This window comes from Pseudopipra pipra, chromosome 5 (genome assembly GCF_036250125.1).
Source record: "Pseudopipra pipra isolate bDixPip1 chromosome 5, bDixPip1.hap1, whole genome shotgun sequence".
NCBI lineage: Eukaryota > Metazoa > Chordata > Aves > Passeriformes > Pipridae > Pseudopipra > Pseudopipra pipra.
The window spans coordinates 63,284,770-63,306,282 of NC_087553.1; the positions used below are offsets into that span (position 1 = coordinate 63,284,770).

Genomic DNA, 21,513 nt, shown 5'->3' on the forward strand with positions numbered 1-21,513 from the left:
TTCTGGATGGGGATCCCTGATGTTATTTATCAGGGAATACTACTGAATAAATCAGGAAGTCTAATAAAACTACTGATAATTGGCTCCTTTGTATGTATGATAGATACAAAAATAATAGTTTAAAATGTCATATAGATTAGACCTCCTGCATAGAGCTTATTTGAAGAGGTTTCTTTTTGGAAACATAGAAATATCTTAGTTTTTATATGTAATAGATGGTTCCTAATGACATTTCTTGTCTTCCAAGTCTTCACTCTTTCTGTTTTTAAATCTGGAAATAATAATGAAATAATTCAAAGTAGACCTTGATTTTCATTTAACAAAATAGTTGTTCTGTGATTCAATGTCACTTTAATAATATAAATTTATTATAAATTAACTTTGAAGACATAACAGCATTAGTTGTCAAGTAGCAAAAAAATCTTTATAATATTTTCTAGTATTTCCTTAGCAAGTACATTAAAGTGGGAACACTTTCAAATAAAGAAAAATACAAGAAGAAATTATGTTCCTAAAGGTCACACTTATCATTATCAGTCTCTGCTGTAAGGAATTCAAGTTCTGGCATAAACCTGTTTTGGGTTTAAGTACATAAATGGTTTATTGTCTTGAATAGGAGTGCTTTGGTCAACAAAAATTTGGAATCTGTAGATTTTCATGAAGCTGTTGAAAGTAATGCTCACTACATAACAGTGTCTGCTGAGGGAAATGCAAATTTATGTGTTTTCATAAGTAGGATTTTCCAGGATTGGAAATCTCTCTCCTTGTTCCATTCTTTGGTTTTATTCAGCCTGTGAGATTTCAGGAATTTGCAAAATTTGAACTCCAGCCGCACTCTTCAGCATTACCAGTACAGTGTCCACATCTGGATTCCAGACACTATTTACATGGGCTTATTTTTTCAGGCTGACACTTCCTCTCTGCCTACAATTAGGCAGTGCTGTTCACTGCCTAATTGTAGATAATTTATTAACCATGCGGAATAAAGCGATAACTTTGCTTTTCAATAAAGTTTACTTTATTGTATGAAGTACAGAGAGATTCTGCTGTGACTATCAAAATACATTTTACAAAATCAACATTCAATTCTCCTTCAGTTTAGAGTATTTAGGATCAGACATTGTCCTGTTTCCTGGTGTACAAGCAGTAAAAATCACAAAGCATCTTTGGATCCTTTTGCACTCCTGAAGTAGGAATTTACCGAAGTTTTCACCTCCCTGTTGTCTTGAATATGGAGGGTGTTCATACACCTATGAGTGTGACTGCACTGTTTCAAATCTTGTCTTGTGCCATAGCTGTAGCTATAAAGCCCTTAATTGTAAGGCAGCAATTTTAAGACATTATTTGGTCCTAGAAAATAGTATTTTGTTCTTCTAAAAAAACCCCCCAACAATTATGAAAAGTTCTTTCAACCCCAAATTTTGGAGGAGTGCATCTGTAAATGTATGTTTATGAGAGCCTTGGTGGAAGTATTTCACATCACACTACTTTTCTTCACTCTTTCTTTTTCAACAGGTAGGAAAATAAAATTTTTCCCTTTCTCAATTGAATTATTTCTGCTTAGAATTCTTGAACCTTATACTTGCTTAAAAAGTATGAGGATAAACTATATGTGTTCTGCTGAAGAGAATGTCTTAAAATATGCGGTGATTCTTAGATGGAAGCTTTACTATACAGGCATTGGACAGTATTGACCATCTTAACAAGTTGAATGTAATTACATGTAATCACATGTATTGATTTTTAAGATTAATTTTTCTGGAATTTTTTAGGGCTTGAGAGCCCTAGGCTGGCCTGGAAAAATATTGTAACTTTCTACATCACAATGCAAAAACATCAGTGGCGCTGGGATTCTGGTAAAACGTCACCTATTTTTCAGTGTTCCCTGCAAGCCTCCCTATTTCTTTGAATTAACCATGTCCAAAAGTGATCTTACTTTGCTCTGCATATCATCATTCATTCTTCATTACACCTTTCTACAGTCTCAAAAATTATTCTACCCTTTCATTCCTACAATTCCATACAGCAGAGATCCATTCAATTATGGCATGAAAAGGGTGGATAGAGGTCAGTTTTTTGCTGTTTATTTCCATACAGAATCTAGTGAGCATGAAATGAACTCAGTTTGAAAATTAAGAATGAAGAGAAAGAGATGACTGTTTCTAAAATGTATAGTTAAACTCTGAAATTTTTTGTCCTTATCACAGATTGTTTGTAGTTTACCAAAATCCTTATGGAGATTTGATGAATTCAATATGATTGCATAGATTTACTGCTTTGTATTTCGGAAAAATATAAGAAATAAACACTAGTTAGTAACTTTACAGTATTAAAAAGAGCCATCCCTCTTGTTAGGAAGGAGAGAGGATTTACATCCAAATAAGAGCACTTTCTTTCTGTAACTGAGAATCATTCCTAACCATAAGTAACAGAAATCCTTAAATCATGTTTTTTTAATTCTATCAATTCCATGCCCATAAACAGTTGCAGATCATAAGGCTGCAGGTACAGGCAATGCCATCACATAATCCCAGTTTTCGGCTTCTACATTTTTTCCATTATAAATTTTCAACATCCATCATTTTATAGCCATATATTGTAAAAATGAGTTAGTTGTTGTTGTACCACAAGGGCTGCATCTGGATTGAATCTTGCTACCCAACATACACGTCAGGCCGTTAGGATTCGCCTCTTTGGGAATAATTCTGACTCGCCTTTCATGACTGTTCCATGTAAAGTTCCACGTTTTTAACAATGACCAAGTATGTACATCTTGTGTACCTCATGGAAAGTCGGGTAGTGCCAGTGCTGCTGCTCTCAGAGGAGAATATTACCTTCTGTGTTGTGCTGTGCTTATGGCTAAGAAGCTATTTCAGTTTTCTCATTACACAGAGTAAGTTCAAAAAAAATTCTGAAAAAGAAATGCTTACGCTTTCCTCGTCTGCCATATGAATTTGAACTTTCTGCAGAAGAAAGCAGCAGCAGGGAGTACGTGTAGGAGTAGCAGAAGCCATGTTGTCATGGATCCAGGGAGGACAGGAGAAAGAAGAAGAGATATGAAGCAACTTGAAACAAAATGGCAAATTCTTTTTTGTAAGTTGAATGTAAGGATGTGAGTTTATGGAAAATTTGTAGAGAGTAATCCCATTATAATCCCACTGCCTGTGGGCAGTATAACAGTATGTAAATGCTTATGTGATCCCATATATTGTAAATAGGATCTTTGCTCATTCATAACTCAGGTGATGCTCACTTAATGAGCAGCACTTTAGTATCTGATATTTTCATTGATGTTTGTGTGTGTCCTCAGGCCTTCTTTACACAGAATTAAAATAATGCAAATAAGTTAGAAAATTATATTTGCTTCATATGGCATTTGATTTTTTGTAGTGTCTAAAGATTTTGCAAACTTTAAAGAAAATACAGAAGAGGTTGTGAAGGTAAATATAGCATAGAACCAGGGATACAGAGATGAATGGAGCAAACAAAGCTCCATCTCCTTTGGTTGCAAATATAATTTCAATGCTATTTGCAAAATAATGCCGGGGTAGACTTAAGAGTTAAGAGCAAATTCCAAACCTAACTTGGAAGGATATTTTAAATATGTATGTAGACAAGCTATGTTAGTAAAAATAAGATAAACATATCTCATAGGCATTGAAATCTTGGCTTCAGCTCGTGTTACATACCCTAGCTGAGAATGTAGTGATTAAGTCATCACATCTGAGGCCTAATTCTGAAGGGTGTGCAGTTTCTCTTGCACATGGATAATAAACATTCAGTTGCTGAGTTGAGAATGTTTCTGTGTTACAGGTGACAAACAGCCTGTAGAGCCAAGATTGAAATAGGAAGGGCACAGAAGCCGATCCAGAATATGAATTCTGAATTGTCCACTCTAACCAGTCCAAAGTTAAAACACTTGACATTCTAGTATTTTGTAAAATAAAACAAGAACCCAAAGCCCAAGAAGCACTGCCTTCCTAGAGCTGTACTGATGGGCAGAAAAAAGAAACTGGAGTGAGGATATAGTCAAAAATTCTGAAATTCCCAGCTATGATACAAATTTCAGATTTGATAAGTTTCTTTGCATCTGTTTATGTGAGACTTACGAAAATCACACAGAATCACATAATTTTTCATCATAACAAAGGCAAAATTTTCCAGTAATCAACGGTATGTTAATGTGCAAGTTCCTGTTTTATGTAAGACAAAAATAGCTGTGTGTTAGTGGCAATAGTCTGATTATTGCAGAGTTTTTTTCAAAATGATAAATATGTAATATTTGTCCATGATAAATAGGTGCATTTTTGTGCCTCTCCGTGTGTGCATGTGTTATTTATCCATGTGATCCTTAATGTGTTTACCTCAGGACTAAGTCTTGAAAGCTTTGAAAAGCTTCATGCAGCCAATGTTTTTTATTCAATCTGCTATGTAAGTATTTCCTTCTTTCCCCTATAGAGGTAGAATTGCATTCCGGTAGATGACAAATTACACTAGCCTTAGGCCAAGATTAGCAGGCCTGGAAGATAACTCAGTAACAAATATCTCACCACGGTTTTAAGCTGAACATCACAGAAGAGGAGAGACTCTCACTGAAGCCAAAGCTTTGGTAGAGCTGCTAAATGTTCTGTGATGCTCAAATCATGGGGCTGTTGGGTGAAGAAATATGATTTTAGGTATCTCTCTTCAAGAGAACATTTCCAGAAAAGGTTTCAAGAGAAGGTCTACCTTCTTCCCTTTGTAGGCCTAGAAGTGATTATTTTCAGGCTTCATAAAGATTCAGGCCAAAAGGTAAAAAAGGTTTAGAGTGCAAAGGAGAAAAGTGTATTTTAAGAATCTCTGTGACCTTTCACGAGAGTTTGTTCTTTTCCAAAACTATCTGTTTTACAGGGCATATGAAAAAGCTATCTGAGTTATAAAGGTGCTGAAATTGGAGTCAGTAGGATCTGCAGATGTTTATTCACTCTAAAAAGGAGGATAGAAATTGTAGTCAACCAGTATCACAGTTAACTGTCCTGAACCCCACAGAGCATATTAGAACCCAGAACTTGTGAGTGACAGTCCTGAAGTTCTTACCCATTTCTTTCCAAGAAAATAATGTAATTTATACATATTTTTTTTCATTTTAAAAAAAAATCTCAAAGTATAATATATAAGCAATGGAAAATAGCCCTTTAATGCACCTCTTCTTTTACTAGTGACATTCACAGCCAACAGCTGAATGACTTCACTACTAGTAAAGGGTGCCTGGAGAACTGAAGTGCCCGAAGTGGATCCAAGGGCTGATGTACATGTGTTGTAACTGAGGTCACAAAATACCTGTAACCCTGCCATGTCTCTTACTGCCCTCAGCTGACAGATGAAGCTGTGAAAGCAATGGCATTTCACTGCCACAGACTAACATCTGGCAACATAGCGGGTTGCCCAAAGGTATGTATAAGAAATAGGGAGATAGTTCTGGGATTGCTATTGCAAAGAATTACTCACTATTTCATTCAGAAATTTGACCTGCTGGCATCGTTCAGCTGCTTTTCCCTGAGTTTTAAGTTTTGAGCCTTAGCTCTTGAGAGGCTTTGGCATACTACTGGTTGCAGTTAAAATATAAAGGTGTCCATTCCTTATCAGATAAAAGCTGGTCTCTCTGGGGGTTGATGTCTAGGGAAGGGTGAAGGAAGAAGGGCTTCTAGTGATACTCCCTGCAAATATTCTCTCAGGGTTTTGGGTGCTTCCAAAGGGTAGTTTTTGCTTTAATAACGCTTGGTATTTTCATGCTTTATTTTTTCCTGTGCTCTTTCTGAGCCCAGGTAAAGCATAAACTTGGGCAATAGAACTTAATACCTGTGGCTGTACATGGCAGGGCAAGTGGCTACTTTGAAATAGCAGAGATGCCTAAAACCTGATGCACTCAGAGATGTAACTTTATGCTTAATGATTTTGAAGATTCTAAGCCTAAGCAACTAAATCCTTTGGAAAATAAAATTTATGAGTTATTTGGATAACTTCTACCTATGGAAGGGAGCCTGGTTTTTTATAGTCAGTGGAGAGAAGTGTTTCTACAACAGTCAGGAAACCTTTCCTCAGTTCCTTGAGAAACCCCGTCTTTGTTGACTACTAAAAGGAGACTTAGAATAATAGTTATACCAGGGCTATATGAATATTCCCTTAATATCCAAGTTAATGTGACAGTTTTTCTAGTGGTTCCCACTGTCACGAGTGTGCTGGGGAGTCTAATGAAGTGCACTCTTTAGTAGGTATTTATTGCCAATAAAACCATGTGTAGTTCCAGCCATATTCAATTAACTAGCATCTCTTCAGGAAAGCTGCTCATTTTCATTCAGGATGTCTAGATATCTGAAAAAAACTACGATTATTTACAGCAATTAATTTATTTAGATTAAGATTCATCTATAGTGAAACTTAGTTCCTCTTTACTGTGAGCTTACAACTTCAGCACTTTTGCCTCCTGTATTTTCTGTATAATTTCTTTTTGATTTAAGTCTTGCATCTCAGTTATCCTTTTCCTGTATCAGAATGTGTGTTCCCTTTTGAAATTATTGCTATTATGAAGGTCTATATGTCTTCCCTGTACTTTGACTTAAAAGCTCTTGCTTTCGTGTCATTAATTGTTTCAGTAGGTTTAATTATTTTCTTTAAAAGCAAAACAAAATATTTGCTGCATTCTGACAATAAGCATGCAAATGCAATTTTAAATTGCAGATTTAAGTTTTTTAATTTCGTGGAAGAAGTTGTCATGTTACTTCCATCACCATCAAGTGGGAATAGACAAGTTTATTACTACTTTTGGAAATGTTCAGCTTGAACTATCCTTTAAAATCTCACCACTCACTGGACCAGTTTCTCCCTTTTTTTTCCCACTGAAGCACCCATGTTCTGTTTCCTTCCCCAGTAAGTCTGCAGCCATCACTTGTCTCTGCCTTCCTCCTCTCCAACACCCATCTCCACAACCCTTGGCTGTCACTTCAGTGCTCCACACAGCCTTCACATCCTCTCATTCCCTCTAGTGGTTGAACACAGCCTCCTGGGCAACTAGTTTGAGACTACTTGGCTGACTAATTAGCCAGTCCTAAATTATAGATATTCTTTAATCAAGTTGTGTGCCTCCCAAATGTGCATAAGTTTCTCAGTCTCTAGGCCAAAACCCACTGGCTGTGTTTCAGATCTGACAGGCCACTGTATCTTACAATAGCCCTCGGTTTATTCTTTGAGATACCTATTGTACACCATTAATTACTATATACATGGGGCTCCATCTCCTGTATCCTTTGCTTTTAGATAGATATTGAGCTGTTTTTCCACAATGACAGTGGTAATGGAAGTTGTGCATGGAGATCTTCCCAGAGTAGTTGAAATCAGGTAAGGTTGCAATCAGTCTTCTCTGCTGTGCTTCCCGCTATATGTTATATACCAAGAAAGGAAACCCAAAAAACTATACACCATAAAAAGTCAGTAAACACATTTAGGCTGGCAATTGGCAGATTTTCTGATTATCACAGCAGTGAATTGTGAAACAGCATCCCAGGAAAGGAGGCAGGGGCAAACTCTTAAGGCATGTCAGTATGGCTCCTGGTAAGGGAGTGAACTGGGTCATATTTTGTAGTTCCTGCAAATGGGAACAATGAGTCAACTCAGGGACCCTGTAATCCCCTTCCAACACTTTGTTCCTAGATGGTATCTTTTCTTTAAACAGTTATAAAGCCAATCTGTTAAATGCTAATACCCTATTTTCAGAAAAGAACATCAAGATTCTTCCAAATAAACCTACACATAGGTTTACAAGTCCTTTTTGGACTTGAATCCAGCTTGCAGCTCCATAAAATGAGATGGGTACACTTGTGGATGTTAAAGCTAATGGGTCTTACAAATCCTTTGGCAATCTGTAGTGTAAATTGAGGGTATCCAGCTGCTAAGTAGGGAAATATTTTCCACTCAGAGACTGTTTAAAAAGGGTCAGGAGATTAAAATCAGAATGAACCTGTTCCAAAGGGTATATGTTAATGTGTCCTGCAACATCAGAATATATTATATTCAAGAAAATGAATTTTTAAAAAAATCATAGAAAGAGAACATGGGAAAAAATTAATATAGAAATACATGTTCACTAAGAATATTTTGGATGTGTTATGCAGGTTACGCTAAAATTAGAAGTCCTTATCACTTTAATCATATCTTTTGGGACAAATTGTATTTCAGTGAATTCCAGTGACTTCAGTGAACGTACACTGAGCCTTCCTGTCATGCTTCTGTACACCTTGGGCAGGTACAAGTCATTTTGCAAATGCTGATTCTATAAAATATTCAGCAGTGTTGTCCTGAGTCTTATTCAGGGAATGAACCTGATTCATGGGTAATTCTTATTTCATAGGGAAAAAATGAAGTTGCTGTGGGAAACATATCCTACACATGAAAATATACAGCAAGAACTGAAAATAAATCTCTGGTTAAATGAATTGGCTATTTAAATAGCAAAGTTCTGAAGACACAGTTCAATGAACAATGAATTCTGTAATTCAGTCCTCTAAAGGGAATAGATTGAGTGTATGACGAATGTAGATTTCTCTAAATGCATCTGATACCAATTACTGACTACAGAGCCAACGACTTCTTTTTATTTCAATAGGAATATTAAACTACTTAATGATATTTTAATCTATTTATTAATCTATTACAGATCTTAATATTGAGCATATAAATAAATCTGGAATAAGCAAAGCACATATACATTCCTCTATATAGCAGGAGGACTGTCATGAGGTAGCATTCCAAGGTCCCAGTTTCATCTTGCCTCCTTGTCCCTTTTAGATTCTCATGAGATTGGCTCTTTAATACAAGTGAAACCCTCATCTCTTTCCATCATCCTGCTCCAGTGATTTTAATCAAATATCTTTAAAAGGTTTTTACTATGTTCCCTCTTGATTTCTGGTCCTGAATGAACAAGGTAATTAAAGTATTGCATAATGTATTCTTGACTGTTCCCGTTGAGGTCAGTGGAGCAATTACGAGCTTGCATGGCTGTTTATGTACCCTGAAGACTCTATGTGTCATGTTTTTCTCAAATGCAACTTCCAGCATCAATGGCAAGTTCCTGAAAAATAGAGTTGTGAGGTGAAACTAAGCAGCTGTGCTTCAGAGCTAAAAAACCCCACTAGACATTCAAAAGGTCTTGGTGTGAGACACCAAATTGTAACAGAGAACTGAGATAAAAACCTTGATACAAATGCATCCTAATAGTTCAGTGAGAGCAATGCAATATCAGGTAATGCTAAGGGCTTCTATGTCCTACATGGACATATATGGTTGGGAAAGTTAAACCATCCTCAGTAGGTGAAAAAATCCCACAATACTTTAGACTAGACTAGAATCACAGTTAACTAATATCTAATATTAGAAAGTGACAGTTTCTGTGGAGCCTCTTGGAGAGACTCAAGAATTTTGCTGTGCCAGAAACTTTACTTCCATTTTAAAATATAGTTTTCCCACAAATCAGAAACTAATGCTGTGCTTAGTGTTTTTTCTTTCAGCTGTTCAATAATCTTCTAACTTCTGCGTGTCTTGTTCCTTCATTTACAGATAACTGATACACGTAACCAGTACTTGGCTGCAGCCTGTCATTGTCTTCTCTTCTTGGATGTCTCCAGTTGCATCTTACTGACAAAACACTGAAATGTCTTTGGGAAGGTTGTACTGTAGAAATATTACCAAGAGGATGAAGATTTTCCTAATCTTAATTCAGAGGTGGCTGTGAACCCCAAAACTTGCTTCTTTAACTAGGGGGTGTCCACACTGGTGCCTTAGGATTCCCGTGGTCCGGTGGGGTTATCTACATATTCTAGTGTCAGCCAGAAGTGAAGAGAAATACAGACCCCCATCTATCTTTATGGCAGACAATGTCCATTTAGGGAAGTTTCTGCAGACACAGGATATCACCTCAAGGGCACACGGGAATATGAAGGAGAAAACCAGATGCGGCCTAACGCTCTCAGCCATCACATTATATACTTCAGCTCACTCCAAGAGTTTGTGGGAGCCTGTTTCCCAGTGACTGAATGTCAGTATATGGCAGAAGTAGGTGTAGGCCTGTGCTCAAAACACAGGATAGTTACAGAGAATGAGTAAAGGTATGGTGCCGTGACCACTGTCCCAGGGAGCCTGTTGCAGTGACTGACCTCTTAGGGAAGAACCTTTTCCTGAAGTCTGAATTTCCCCTGACACAGCTTGTGCTTTATCACTGGTCAGCAGAGGAGGGGATCAGCACCTCCCCCTCCTCCCCCTCCACTACCCACCCTTGAAGAAGTTGTACATGAATTGCCATGAGGTCGCCCCTCAGCCTTCCCTTCTCCAAGTGACCTCAACTGTTCCTTGTAAGTCTTGTCCTCAAGACATTTCACCATCTTGGTCACCTTCCTCTGGATGCTCTCTAATAGCTCTCTATTCTCTTTATGTTGTGGTGTCCACAATACTCAAGGTGAGGCTGCCCCAGTGCTGAGCAGAGCGGGACAATCCCCTCCCTCACCCGGCTGGCGATGCTGCACCTGATGCCCCCTCGGACACGGTTGGCCCTCCTGGCTGCCAGGGCACTGCTGGATCATATTCAATTGCCATCAACCCAAACTCCCAGATCCCTCTCTGAAGGGCTGCTCCCCAGCCTTTCATCTCCCAGTTTGTATGTGTAACCAGGATTCCCCCATCCCAGGTGGAGAACCCAGCACTTGCTCTTGTTCAGTTTCACACAGCTGGTGATTGCTCAGCTCTCCACTCTATGGAGATCTCTCTGTAAGGCTTCTCTACCCTTAAAGGACTCTCATTTAGTATCACTGGGAAACTTTACATTTGATTCCTGCCTCCAGATAATTTATCAAAACATTAGAAAAGTACAGGCCCTGAAATTGAGCACTGGGGAACCCCACTGGTGACTGGCTGCCAAATCCAAACCCACCACATCTACTGGCTTCCCTTGGTCAACCAGATGGATGACTTTGTCATAAAAGGAAACTAAGTTGGTTAAGCAGGACCTTCCCCTCGTGAACCCATGCTGGCTATGCCCAATGACTGCATAGTCTCTCAAATGTTCTTCAGTAACTCCCAGAATAACCTTCTGGATAATTTTACCAGGCACTGAAGTGACACTGGAGGGCCTGTAATTGCTGGGGTCTCCCTTCTTACCCTTCTTGAAAATTGGGAGAGCTGAGTTTGCAGTTGATTTTTCACCTGTGAGTCTCAAAAGTTGTGGCTTCAATGAACACCACCCTTCCATGGGGGTTAAGAGCATCACAGCCCAGGCACAGTGGCCAGACATGCCACAGGGCCTGAAACTGGACAGGAATTAAAGTTTAGACATGGTTGATTATCTGAGTATACAACTTAATAAAAATTTATGAGACTAAGAAATATATAATACCATCTTATATGGAGAGTCTATACTAGGAGAGCTCTAACCCCACTCTAACAGGACCATGGTCGGTAGTGCACTCCCTGCTAAACCATGCCAGGGTTTACTAGTCACTTTAGAGACCACAAGACCAATGTAAATGCTTAATAAGTTCAAAGATATTTCCAGTGAACTTCACACTTTCCAAACACCCCTCTGTTATTTCCATGTCTAACCACAAAGAATTCTGCTGTCATTGCTCTTATATTCACTTCTCTCCGACTTAGTTTTCTCAATGTCATCTCGGAACTTCCTTCTTAAAACCTCTACTTCTAATTAAATGCTTGTTAGATACAGAAAGTGCTTTGAAAGATTGGTATGCGAGAGTAGTAATTGAAAAAAACCAACCTAAATGAATTCAGATTCATTTAATCTCTTCATAGCTTTATGATTTACAGTTTTTCTCATACTAAGCCTCAAGAGATTTTCTTTTATCATCAGGTTACTGTTGTTGACTTGTTTATTCTGTGACTTCACATCACTCTTTAGAGCAGCAACACTGCACTGCTTCAGCCCTCTAAGGCCTTGGTTGCTTATCCATCTTCCCGTCGAGGTGAGGTGTAATAGGAACAGAAATTTGTATGAATTCCAACTTGTGTTGGGTGAGCCACGATCAAAGACCTGACATGACTTATATGCATTGTTGCAGCCTGGATGACCGAGGATTATGCCTCTGCCTCAGAGTCCCATATGCTATGGGTTCTCCAAGCATCTTGATTAAACTCTTCTGACTCAGCCAAGGAATTTCTCAACCAGTTATTTTTACTGTAAAGAAAACCCTGGAGAGTTACAGATCTTTGCAAAACAAAAAAGCAACCATGAGACACACATCTCCGCCCAGTGTTATCTTTGCCCTTTTTGTGATTTTTAGAACTAGGCAAACTTTGCCAATTTTACTTTTTTGAGCCCGATTTTCTGGACAGTGGATGGTCCTTTTCTTTGCCAGCCTCAGCCTCTAATCCTTTGCACCATATGTTCTATGATAGGAAACTCTGAGTCTGGGACAAAAACTATCAGACGGATCAATCATGCAGATTAATTCAGCACTGGATATTTTTTGCTTGTTCTTTCCAACAGGTCCAAAGACCCTCCCTAGACCCTGCCAGGCCACAGGCCAATGATATTCAGAAGATAAAAGAGAGTTCACAGCTAGATTCACATATATTCCACATCCTGCATGTTTCCCACTTTAGCAAAATCTTTTTTTCATTACAGTTTAAGGCCAATATGGCAAAAATGATAAAAAATTTATCTTTTGCCAATAACTACATCAAAAGCACAGCATGATTCTATAATTAGTTATCTTGCAGTGTCTCTTCAATGACATCAAAAGCAATGACAGTATTGTCACCGTCACAACATATTTCGATAAAACTACGTGTTTCAGTCACAACCTGTATGTTTTTTGTAAGGAATAATAAGCAACAGGTTGTCAGGAAAATAAACAGTGGGGCCTCATTCTCTGTTTTCAAACTAACTCTAAAACCTCATTCAGGTTCTTAGATTTTCACAGGATGTAAAGGCTGGTTTCAGATGTTCTGCATGTGTGAAACCTACACTGCAGAGACATTTCATTCTCTGTTTAAAGAGATGGAAGAGGTCATCTATGTAAAAATCAGATTCAGCTGGAGAACTAAACATGCTAGTGGCTTAGGTTCTAAATAAGCAATGGAAGAAATATGTTTTTAGTTTAAAGTTGCCCTAAAATCTCTATGGATCCTGTATACTTCACTGTGCCAAAGGAATTCCCCACTATTTATTGTTAAACACTAACCAGTCCTAGCAGACATCTCTTAATAGACTAAACCTTTCAAATATTGAGCACATCTCTTGTGTCACATTATTTTTCAAAGTTTTTTTGATTTTTACTGTTTTGATGGATTAAAATAGAAAACATGTGGAGCCACAAAGTTCTTCAAGTTTCAGTCCAATGTAGCTTCATAGGAAACAGTTACTAGTGTATAAATTGTCCATTCTTTCCAGTATCAGGCAGCATTCGAGGTCATATTTGCCGACATACTGCCCTGGTTCCAGGTTTAATAAATGTTAGAAGACAAAAAAGGTCTCTGTGTCCAGAGGCTAATGACCTGTCAATTAATCCTGTTTCTAAATGCCAGAAAGAATCATGGATAATCTATCTGTGGGAGAATATAGTACTGGTACAGTTTATTTCTTCTACTGGAGAAAAAGAAAGCTAACTAACCACTTTTTAAAGCATAGCCTCTGTAGGAAAAAGTTGTGTCAGTTGTGATTTGCTTTGGACTAATCCTACAGGAAATAACACGGTGGCATCTTCAGAGAAACACTTCACTGTAAAACATTCTGTGTTACCATTTCTAGATGCAAAATGAGAAAGGAAAGATGTCATTGACAACAGAAGCCAGCCACTCTTCTGCTCTCCCCAAACTGCATCTCATCTGTAACAGTTTTGTTCCATCGAAAGATCTTCTTTAAGAGCAAAATTAAATGTTTCCTTCTTTCTTGTATGCACTGATATAAAACTAGTTACATTTCTCCTAAAATTATGACTACACTGTTAACAAGTGACTCATCAACAAGTGCTATTAAAATTTTTGCCTTTTGAAGAAAAATTACATTGGGTCTTAATAGCTACAATATATTTGACATTTGAAGAACATTCTGATTTTTGTTTGGTTTTGTTGTTTTTGTGTTTTCTGATGGTTGCTGTTGGCTGGAAAGGAGATTGCAAGAACTCTTTTTTCCTGAAAAAGCAGAATTTCTTAGGTATTATCCAAATATGCAGGTCTCAAGGCAGGAAGGATCTGGAAGTCCAACACATATGTAACTGGAAATGAAGACAACCTACACATGACTAACAATAATTACCCCTAAGTTTTCTTTTAAAAAGCAACAAAAATAAAGTACTGTCTTCTCACAGACTCTCAATTGCTCCTTGGAAGTGGCACAGAGGCTCCTGGAGTGCCATGTTTCAGCCATCATGTGCACATGAACTGGATCCCATAAAATGATAAAACTACTGCAGCTGACATAGGCCTCAGAATACTTTGGATTCAGTGTAGTCTTAGCACCTTTGGTAACCTGGAGCATGCTTGCAGGATGCTTCCTGCTTTTCCCATTAGCTGCCTGCCTCCACTTGCCTCTTTGGCTTGATTTCTCCTGCACTTGCACTATAAACAGTTCTCCCATTTTTAAGTTTTTATTTTCCATTACTTTTTACTCTTGATTGGTTTCTGTAACCTCATCTCAAAAAGTCTTTTTCAAAACCTCTGCTTTTTATTATGATGGACCCAGTCAAACATTGCTGAATTTTGGAAAGGACAGGATTCAGACCATGATGCAGAACTGTATTTCCTACCCCTTCTCAGTAAAAATGATTGAAACTTTGGAAAAGGATGCAATTACGTATTCCAGTGCTGCTCAAGCTGTGTGTTTGGGCCAGTACTTTTGTCTCACTTATACCAGGAGATAGTTGTTTTGCCAAAGATAATTGCAATTATTTCCTGAAATGCTTTTACTCATCAATGTGTTCATTTAGGGCACTATATAAATAAATAAGCAGCCTCTATCATAGTACAGTATATCTTAAATAAACAATCTTTTTTGCCATGTGTTGATGATTAATGAATGGCTGTTTCTGGCAAACCATTCAACTGCAGGTCCAGGCATCAGACATCATAAATTTCCAAAAAAATAGTAACAGCTCCCCTTATACATGCTTCAGACAGCCACCATACATTGCAGTTTCCATGAAAAACAGGAATTTGGACTTAGATGAGTTGATTTTTGTTTTATAGCTCAGAGCTTATAGCTCATATAAGTTGTGCACACATTCCTCCATGGCACAGGCCTCCCTAATATAAAAACAGATGCAGCCTTATGTTCATGAGGTTTATACAGTGTGTCAGTGTTGGAGATTTAAAAAAAAAAGTATCCTGCAGTGGTTGAAAAGGAGCTCTCCTTGCTTCACTAATTTTGTCCCTTTTCCACTCCTGCCCACTTCCTATTTCCTGCTGTGGTGATGCCAGTATTACAGCTGGGCATGGCTGCCTCTTTTGTAACCATCTCAGCATTTCCACTTTAGGAAAAAAAAAGAAAGAAAAAACACTGTAGTAGCACTACTGGCAGATAACACAGCACTTTAATTTGGAATTTTTTCTAGTATAGTCTAGAAGCTGTATACTTTATCATTACAGAGCTTAGGAATTGGCCAGCAGGGAGGAAGACTGCCTTGCTGTGGCTGTGACACACCAGATCTGGTTGAATCTCCTGAAGAGGAGATGTAAAGAGTTGGCTCTTCCTCAGGGAGCACAAGAGCACACTCAGCCCAGGGGAGGTTTCTGGAGCACAGGAGCAGCAGTGGGGGAGGTGGGTGTGGAGCCAGGAGTGGGCTGACTGCCAGGTCACAGAAGGGATGGAAACAGAGTTCAAAAGACTGAAAGTGGCGGGTTGAGTTTCTTCAGCTTGGGAAGGTAATGAAAGTTGCTAGACTGATGCTGCTGGGAAAGGAGGGAGAGGAGAGAGTTGCCCTTCAAATCCTTTTTAGGGTGTCTCAGATAGGAGGCCTGATTTTCTCCTATTTTGATGTAGTTTGTTGCTTTTGTGTTCTAATGCCGTTAAGAGGCAGTGGCCACAAAATGTTGAGGGAGATCTGAAGGGTCATGGGTAGTTTTGGACATCGCAGATAACTCTTTTCTGGTTCAGCTATCAGAGAGGCTGCAAAACACAGCCTTGGGATGGGTCTAATACCAGTGCAGGTAACTGTAAGGCTCTATAGCACTGCCCTCTGTGTACTCAATTCCCTTTCTAAAACAATACACTTTACAAGAGGTGGGTGACAGAAGATAACTACAATGGAGAGGGTGCCCAAAAAGAAAGCAGAGGGTGAAGGAGGAAAGGGTAAAAATACTTGGAGGTGCTAAAGACACTGTTCAAATAGAAAAACAGAGAGAAGGACCTGCACATTTACTTTAGCCTCTCTATAGAGCTATGAAAAATCACTCTGGAGATGCTGTGATACCTTCTGATGTAGCTGGTTTCTTTATCTTGTTTGGTGTTGTTTTCGTCCAAAAGCAATGTTGTCATTCCAATGGCCTTGCCTACTCAGATCTGTGTTTAGGCAGACACTGGCACACTAGAGCAAGTGTGGATGAAGCCCACCAGGACTGTTAAAGGGTTGGAACACATGACTTTTGAAGAGTCTTCAGAAAATTGCTTTGCTAAGTCACAAGAGAAGGCTCAAGATGGAGGAGACCTTATTTGCTGTCTCTGATTCTGATCAGAGGATACAGAAGACAAGACATAGCCAGACCATTCTCAAAGGTGCACTGATAGGACAAGTGGCATACGTAAAATTCTGATTACAACAAAACTAATTTTTTAATCAGGAGGATGGTCAAACCCTTCAATAGGATCTCAGAGGCTGTGCAACCTTCAACCCTACAGATACTCAGAACTCATCTGGCAAAGCCATAACCCACCTTGTCTAGTTGGATCCATTTAAATCAAGACCAGGATTAAATGATCTCCAGAGACCTCTTCCAACCTAATTTCTTCTGTGACTCTATGGCCTAAAAAATTATCTTCTGTTTAAGTTTCCACATAGCTCTTATAATAATCATAGCTTCAGCTAAAAAAAATGAATTTTTCTCATTAAACTGCTTTTAGGGTTCTTTGTAGAAACAGCCTCTGAAAATGTTTGTCATTATTATTTTAAAACCCTTGTTGCAGACAAGCTGTCTTGAGAGAAACATGAATATAATGATGCTGATTTGGATATGACTGGGATGGTAATATAACTACCTTCACCAAAAAACACAGATCAGAGCCTGAATAAACAAATTCTTCAAATGAAAAATGAAGAAATTGCACAAAATCTTCTACAGTTCAAGGGTTTTTCTCTAGAGCATGAAAAGAACACTGTATTATTTTTTCTTAAAACTAATCACACTTTAATAAAAGGCCATTTGTTGCATTAGTAAGGAAGCATTGCAAATCTTTCTCACGGGAGTGCAAATGCCTCCAAGCAAGACAGCTGCACTCAGACAGCACTTCTAACCCTCAGATGTTGATTCAAGCTGTCTTCATCTTTCGATAATGAAAGTTTTTGTAGTCCCATGCAGGGTAAGCAATAAATAAATCTGCATGTGTTTGGGGTTCTTGTGTACCATGAAAGTCCTCTCCAGGCCATTAACACTCTGACTCCCCACAGAACTTCACACTTGACATGGCTGGTACTCATCAAGTACAGCATTCTTGAGTAACTGAGAACAGTGAGTAGGTAGTGACTGCTGATTCTTTAATATGCAACGTTACATGTACATTTAAGCACAGTTCTCCACTTCTCAACAGCCACCTGTGTACCCAGAGCCCTAATTCTCATAAAACCCTCTTGGGCTGAGCTTGTCTCTAAGTAAGCTGCAGATCTGAACTGTGAGCTGGCTGGCAGCTGACAGATCGGGAGAATCAAATTAAAAAGAGCACAGATAAGAAAAATGTTAAAGAATAAATTTTCTCCTGTTACAAGAACATGTCTTCTCATCAAATGGATGAACAAAAAAAAAAAAGCACACATGGGATTTGCCATTCAAATTCTAATTACTGATAACCTACTAATCTTCACTTGTCTACAGAAAAATATAGTTTCACCTCATTACAGCAGAACAAGACATTACTTAATGTTTTTTGGGAAACTCCCAAGGATTTGTCCTTCTTCAGCTCATTCTTGACCTTTATATTAAGGTTCTAGCTTGTCTCAACATTTACTACCTTTGAAAGAATATAATAATTAGCTTTAGTGGTAGCACAATTTTTCTGCTGGCTTATTTAAACTTCTTTAAGCAAGTAACTAACAATCCTGATGTTTAAGTCCTGCTAGTTTTGGAATATGAATGCCTTAGCTTGCTTTCTTTTGAAAGTAGAACAAATAACATGTTTTCTCACTATGTTCTTTCTTATATTGCTGATGCAGCAGTCCCAAAAAGCACAACCTTAATCTCAGAGGGTGACAGGCTTTGTACTCTGTGTGAATAATGGGAACATTAAATGGACTTGGTCTTCTGAAATATCTATTAGACTGTTTTTATGTTTCCATGTGGTGTGAATTTTGAGGTGGTTCTTTCACTTTGGCTCCAGCACAGAAATCATTAGTTTCAAAAATTTTTTGGAATATCCAAACCCATTAGAGATTTATTAATATTGTACCTTTTAAAAGTATAATAATAACTAGTAATATTGTAATGCATTTAGTAATACTATTAGAAGTGTTTTATATATAGCATTTATATTAAAAATACATATAACTTATCATAAACATCAGTGCCCACTTCATCTCAACAGTACACACAACAGCAAAAAGAATGTGGAGTTTTTAACCACCCTAAATTACAGTAAAAATGCTGCTCTTGACTACTCAAGTCCATTAGCCAGGGACAATTATACCTTCTGGAGAATCATGTGGCAAAGAAGTTCATCTCATAATGTACCATTATGATCTAAAGCACACACACACACACACAACCTAAAACCAGAGCTGACAGTCTGAACTCTCCTCTGCTACTCTCCATCCACTCATCTGGCAGAGATTCTTACATTTCAGCTTTAAAACACAAATTTCAGTACTTCTTTTATAAGGTGTCATACAGATGTATGGAAAGGCTTTTAAAAGCTCCATTTACTTTACTGTGTGTTTCTGTTACAGTAACACAAAATCCTTCACAAAAATCATGTCTGCCCTTGTGCAGGGCCTACCTCCTTCTCTCACCTCCCTCCTCTCCCTTCCTGCCTCAAAGAGCTGACTGGCAGCCTTGCAGGATGGGGATGGAAGTCACTGGAAACAGATTACAGTTCTCAGTTACCAAGCCAATACTTCCATTCTATGGCAGCTTTTACTTCAGGGGAATGTTCATGTGGACTCTCACCTGAAGTCCAGTTGGTGGAGTGTTCCTCCTTGAAATCAGACAGACCCATTACACTTCTATTTACTTTAAAAGCTTTTCTTTGCAGATGATCAGCAGCAGACATAGCTAGAGCTCTTATTCCTATCCAGAAACAAGCAGTTCAAGAAGACATGGAGCAAGTTTTGCCATTTCACAGCAACAGTTTTACACAGAGTATCCACTGACAAGGCAGAAACTACTTACGGTCCAAACACCAAACGAGAAGACCACAGAAGAACTACAGTTCTGAAAATGATTTTATCCTATTCACAATAGAGACAATTTGGTTAAAGAAAATTCTCTGCATTTTGCATAAACCAATAGAATTTCCACAGTATTGAGACATTTAATTTAAAAGTGTAACAGAGCTTGCAAAGCACGTCAACTTGGAAGTAAATTCTCGTATCTGGAGATAAGAAGTGTCGAAAATGCTTTTTATTTTTAAATGACAATTCCAAACTTTTGTTTGAAACCTACCAGCTTTTAAACTGACATGGTAAGTGGGTCAAGGTATATAAATTCTGAATATGTAAGACCATCTTATTCCTAAAAGGCACTAAAAGTACATCAGACCTGTTTAGCACCAGCACTGTCACAGGTAAATCTTGGATTAAAACACCCTCATTTTTAATATCCTTTCTCTCTTATATTAAGAATATACATCAACAAAGTTCCATAATTTTACACAAATGTTCCTTTACAATTTCTTGATTTAATCTCTTTGGCCTATTTCACCATTAAGAACTCTTCAGCTTGACAGACTGGATCCAACTTTGGCTTTTAAGATATACTTTGCCATTTTGTGTGTCAGCCTTAATCCATTTTTCTGTTTCATCCTTTTGATTCATGTGACCTGAAAAAGAGAGTTTTGTTAATTTAATTTGACACACAGTAAATGTATCATCTTTACACTGTCATTCTTTCAAAGCTCCCTGGAAGAGAGCACACTCTTTCATTTGGTAGAATTTGTCTATTTTTAATAGAGGCTGCTGACATTTCATTCTTGATACAGTTTATTCGCATTAATCTCATTTCCCATAATACATCATCACAATAAAGTTTTGGATCTTATTCTATAATACTGTACTTTTTATTATGGGCTAGCAATATGTTATGGTGGGCTAACCCTGGCTAGATGTCAGTGCCCACTAAAGCTGCTCTCTCTCTCCTCTCCTCAGCTGGACAGGATAGAGAAAATACAATGAAAGGCTCATGGGTTGAGATAAGGACAGGGAGAGATCAATCATCTGTTACCATCATGGGCAAAACACTCAACTTGAGGAAAAAAAAAATTTTTTATTACCAATCAAATCAGAGTAGGGTAATGAGAAATAGACCCAAATCTTAAAAAACATCTTCCCCCTACACCCCTCCCTTCTTCCTAGTTCAACTTCACTCCTAAATTCTCTACCTCCTCCCCATCAGTGGGACAGAGTGGGGAATGGGGATTGTGGTCCATTCACCACATCATCTATCTGTATTTCTCCTTCCCCCATAGGAGGAGAACTTACATTCTTCCCCTATTTTGGCATAGGCTCCTTCATGGGCTGCCGGTGGATCTCTGCATCCTCATGGCCCTCTCTGGGCTGCAGGGGCACAGCTGCCTCACCAGGGTCTGCACTGTGGGTTGCAGGGGAATCTCTGCCCAGAGCACCTCCTTCTGCTCCTGCTTCCCTAACCCTGGTGTCTGCAGGGCTGTTTCTCTCATATATTCATTCTCACTCCTCTCTCTGGTGTGCAGCAAGCTTTTTCCCTTTAACTGTGTTATCCCAGAGGTGCTAACACTGTCACTGGTGGGCTTGGCCTTGACTGGTAGTGGGCCCATCCTGGAGCCAGCTGGCATTGGCTCTACCAGACATGGGGGAAGCTTCTGGCAGCTTCTCACAGAAGCCACCCCTGTAAGTAGACCCCTTACCAAAATCTTGTCACGCAAATGCAATACATCTATCTATAAGTACTGGCTTTGTCTGGGATAGAGTTAATCTTCTTCATAATAGTTAGTACGGATCATGTTTTGGATTTGTGCTGAAAATTGTGTTGACAACATTTGCTATTGCTGAATGGCCCTTGCACAGCATCAAGGCCTTTTCTGCTTCTAATACTGCCCTGCCAGCAAGGAGGCCACGGGCACACAAGAAGCTGGGAGAGGAC

The 21,513-nt window shown here is 38.6% G+C and overlaps 1 protein-coding gene across 2 annotated transcripts in view; it reads right to left on the reverse strand.

The window, feature by feature from the left end:
• Positions 1-346: 346 nt before the first annotated feature.
• FAM185A (family with sequence similarity 185 member A) overlaps positions 347-21,513 on the reverse strand; it is a 60,729-nt gene continuing 39,562 nt past the window's right edge. Inside the window, exons 8-9 of one of the 2 annotated variants that reach the window (XR_010430925.1) lie at positions 11,182-20,215; positions 347-9,103 (exon numbers count right to left, since the gene is read on the reverse strand). Coding sequence is in view for 1 of the 2 variants with exons in the window: in XM_064656414.1 (XP_064512484.1) it covers positions 20,100-20,215 (116 nt within the window). In the remaining variant the exon portion in view is untranslated. Of the gene's footprint in view, positions 20,216-21,513 lie in introns of both variants that reach the window. The other variant, XM_064656414.1, reaches the window with a different exon arrangement.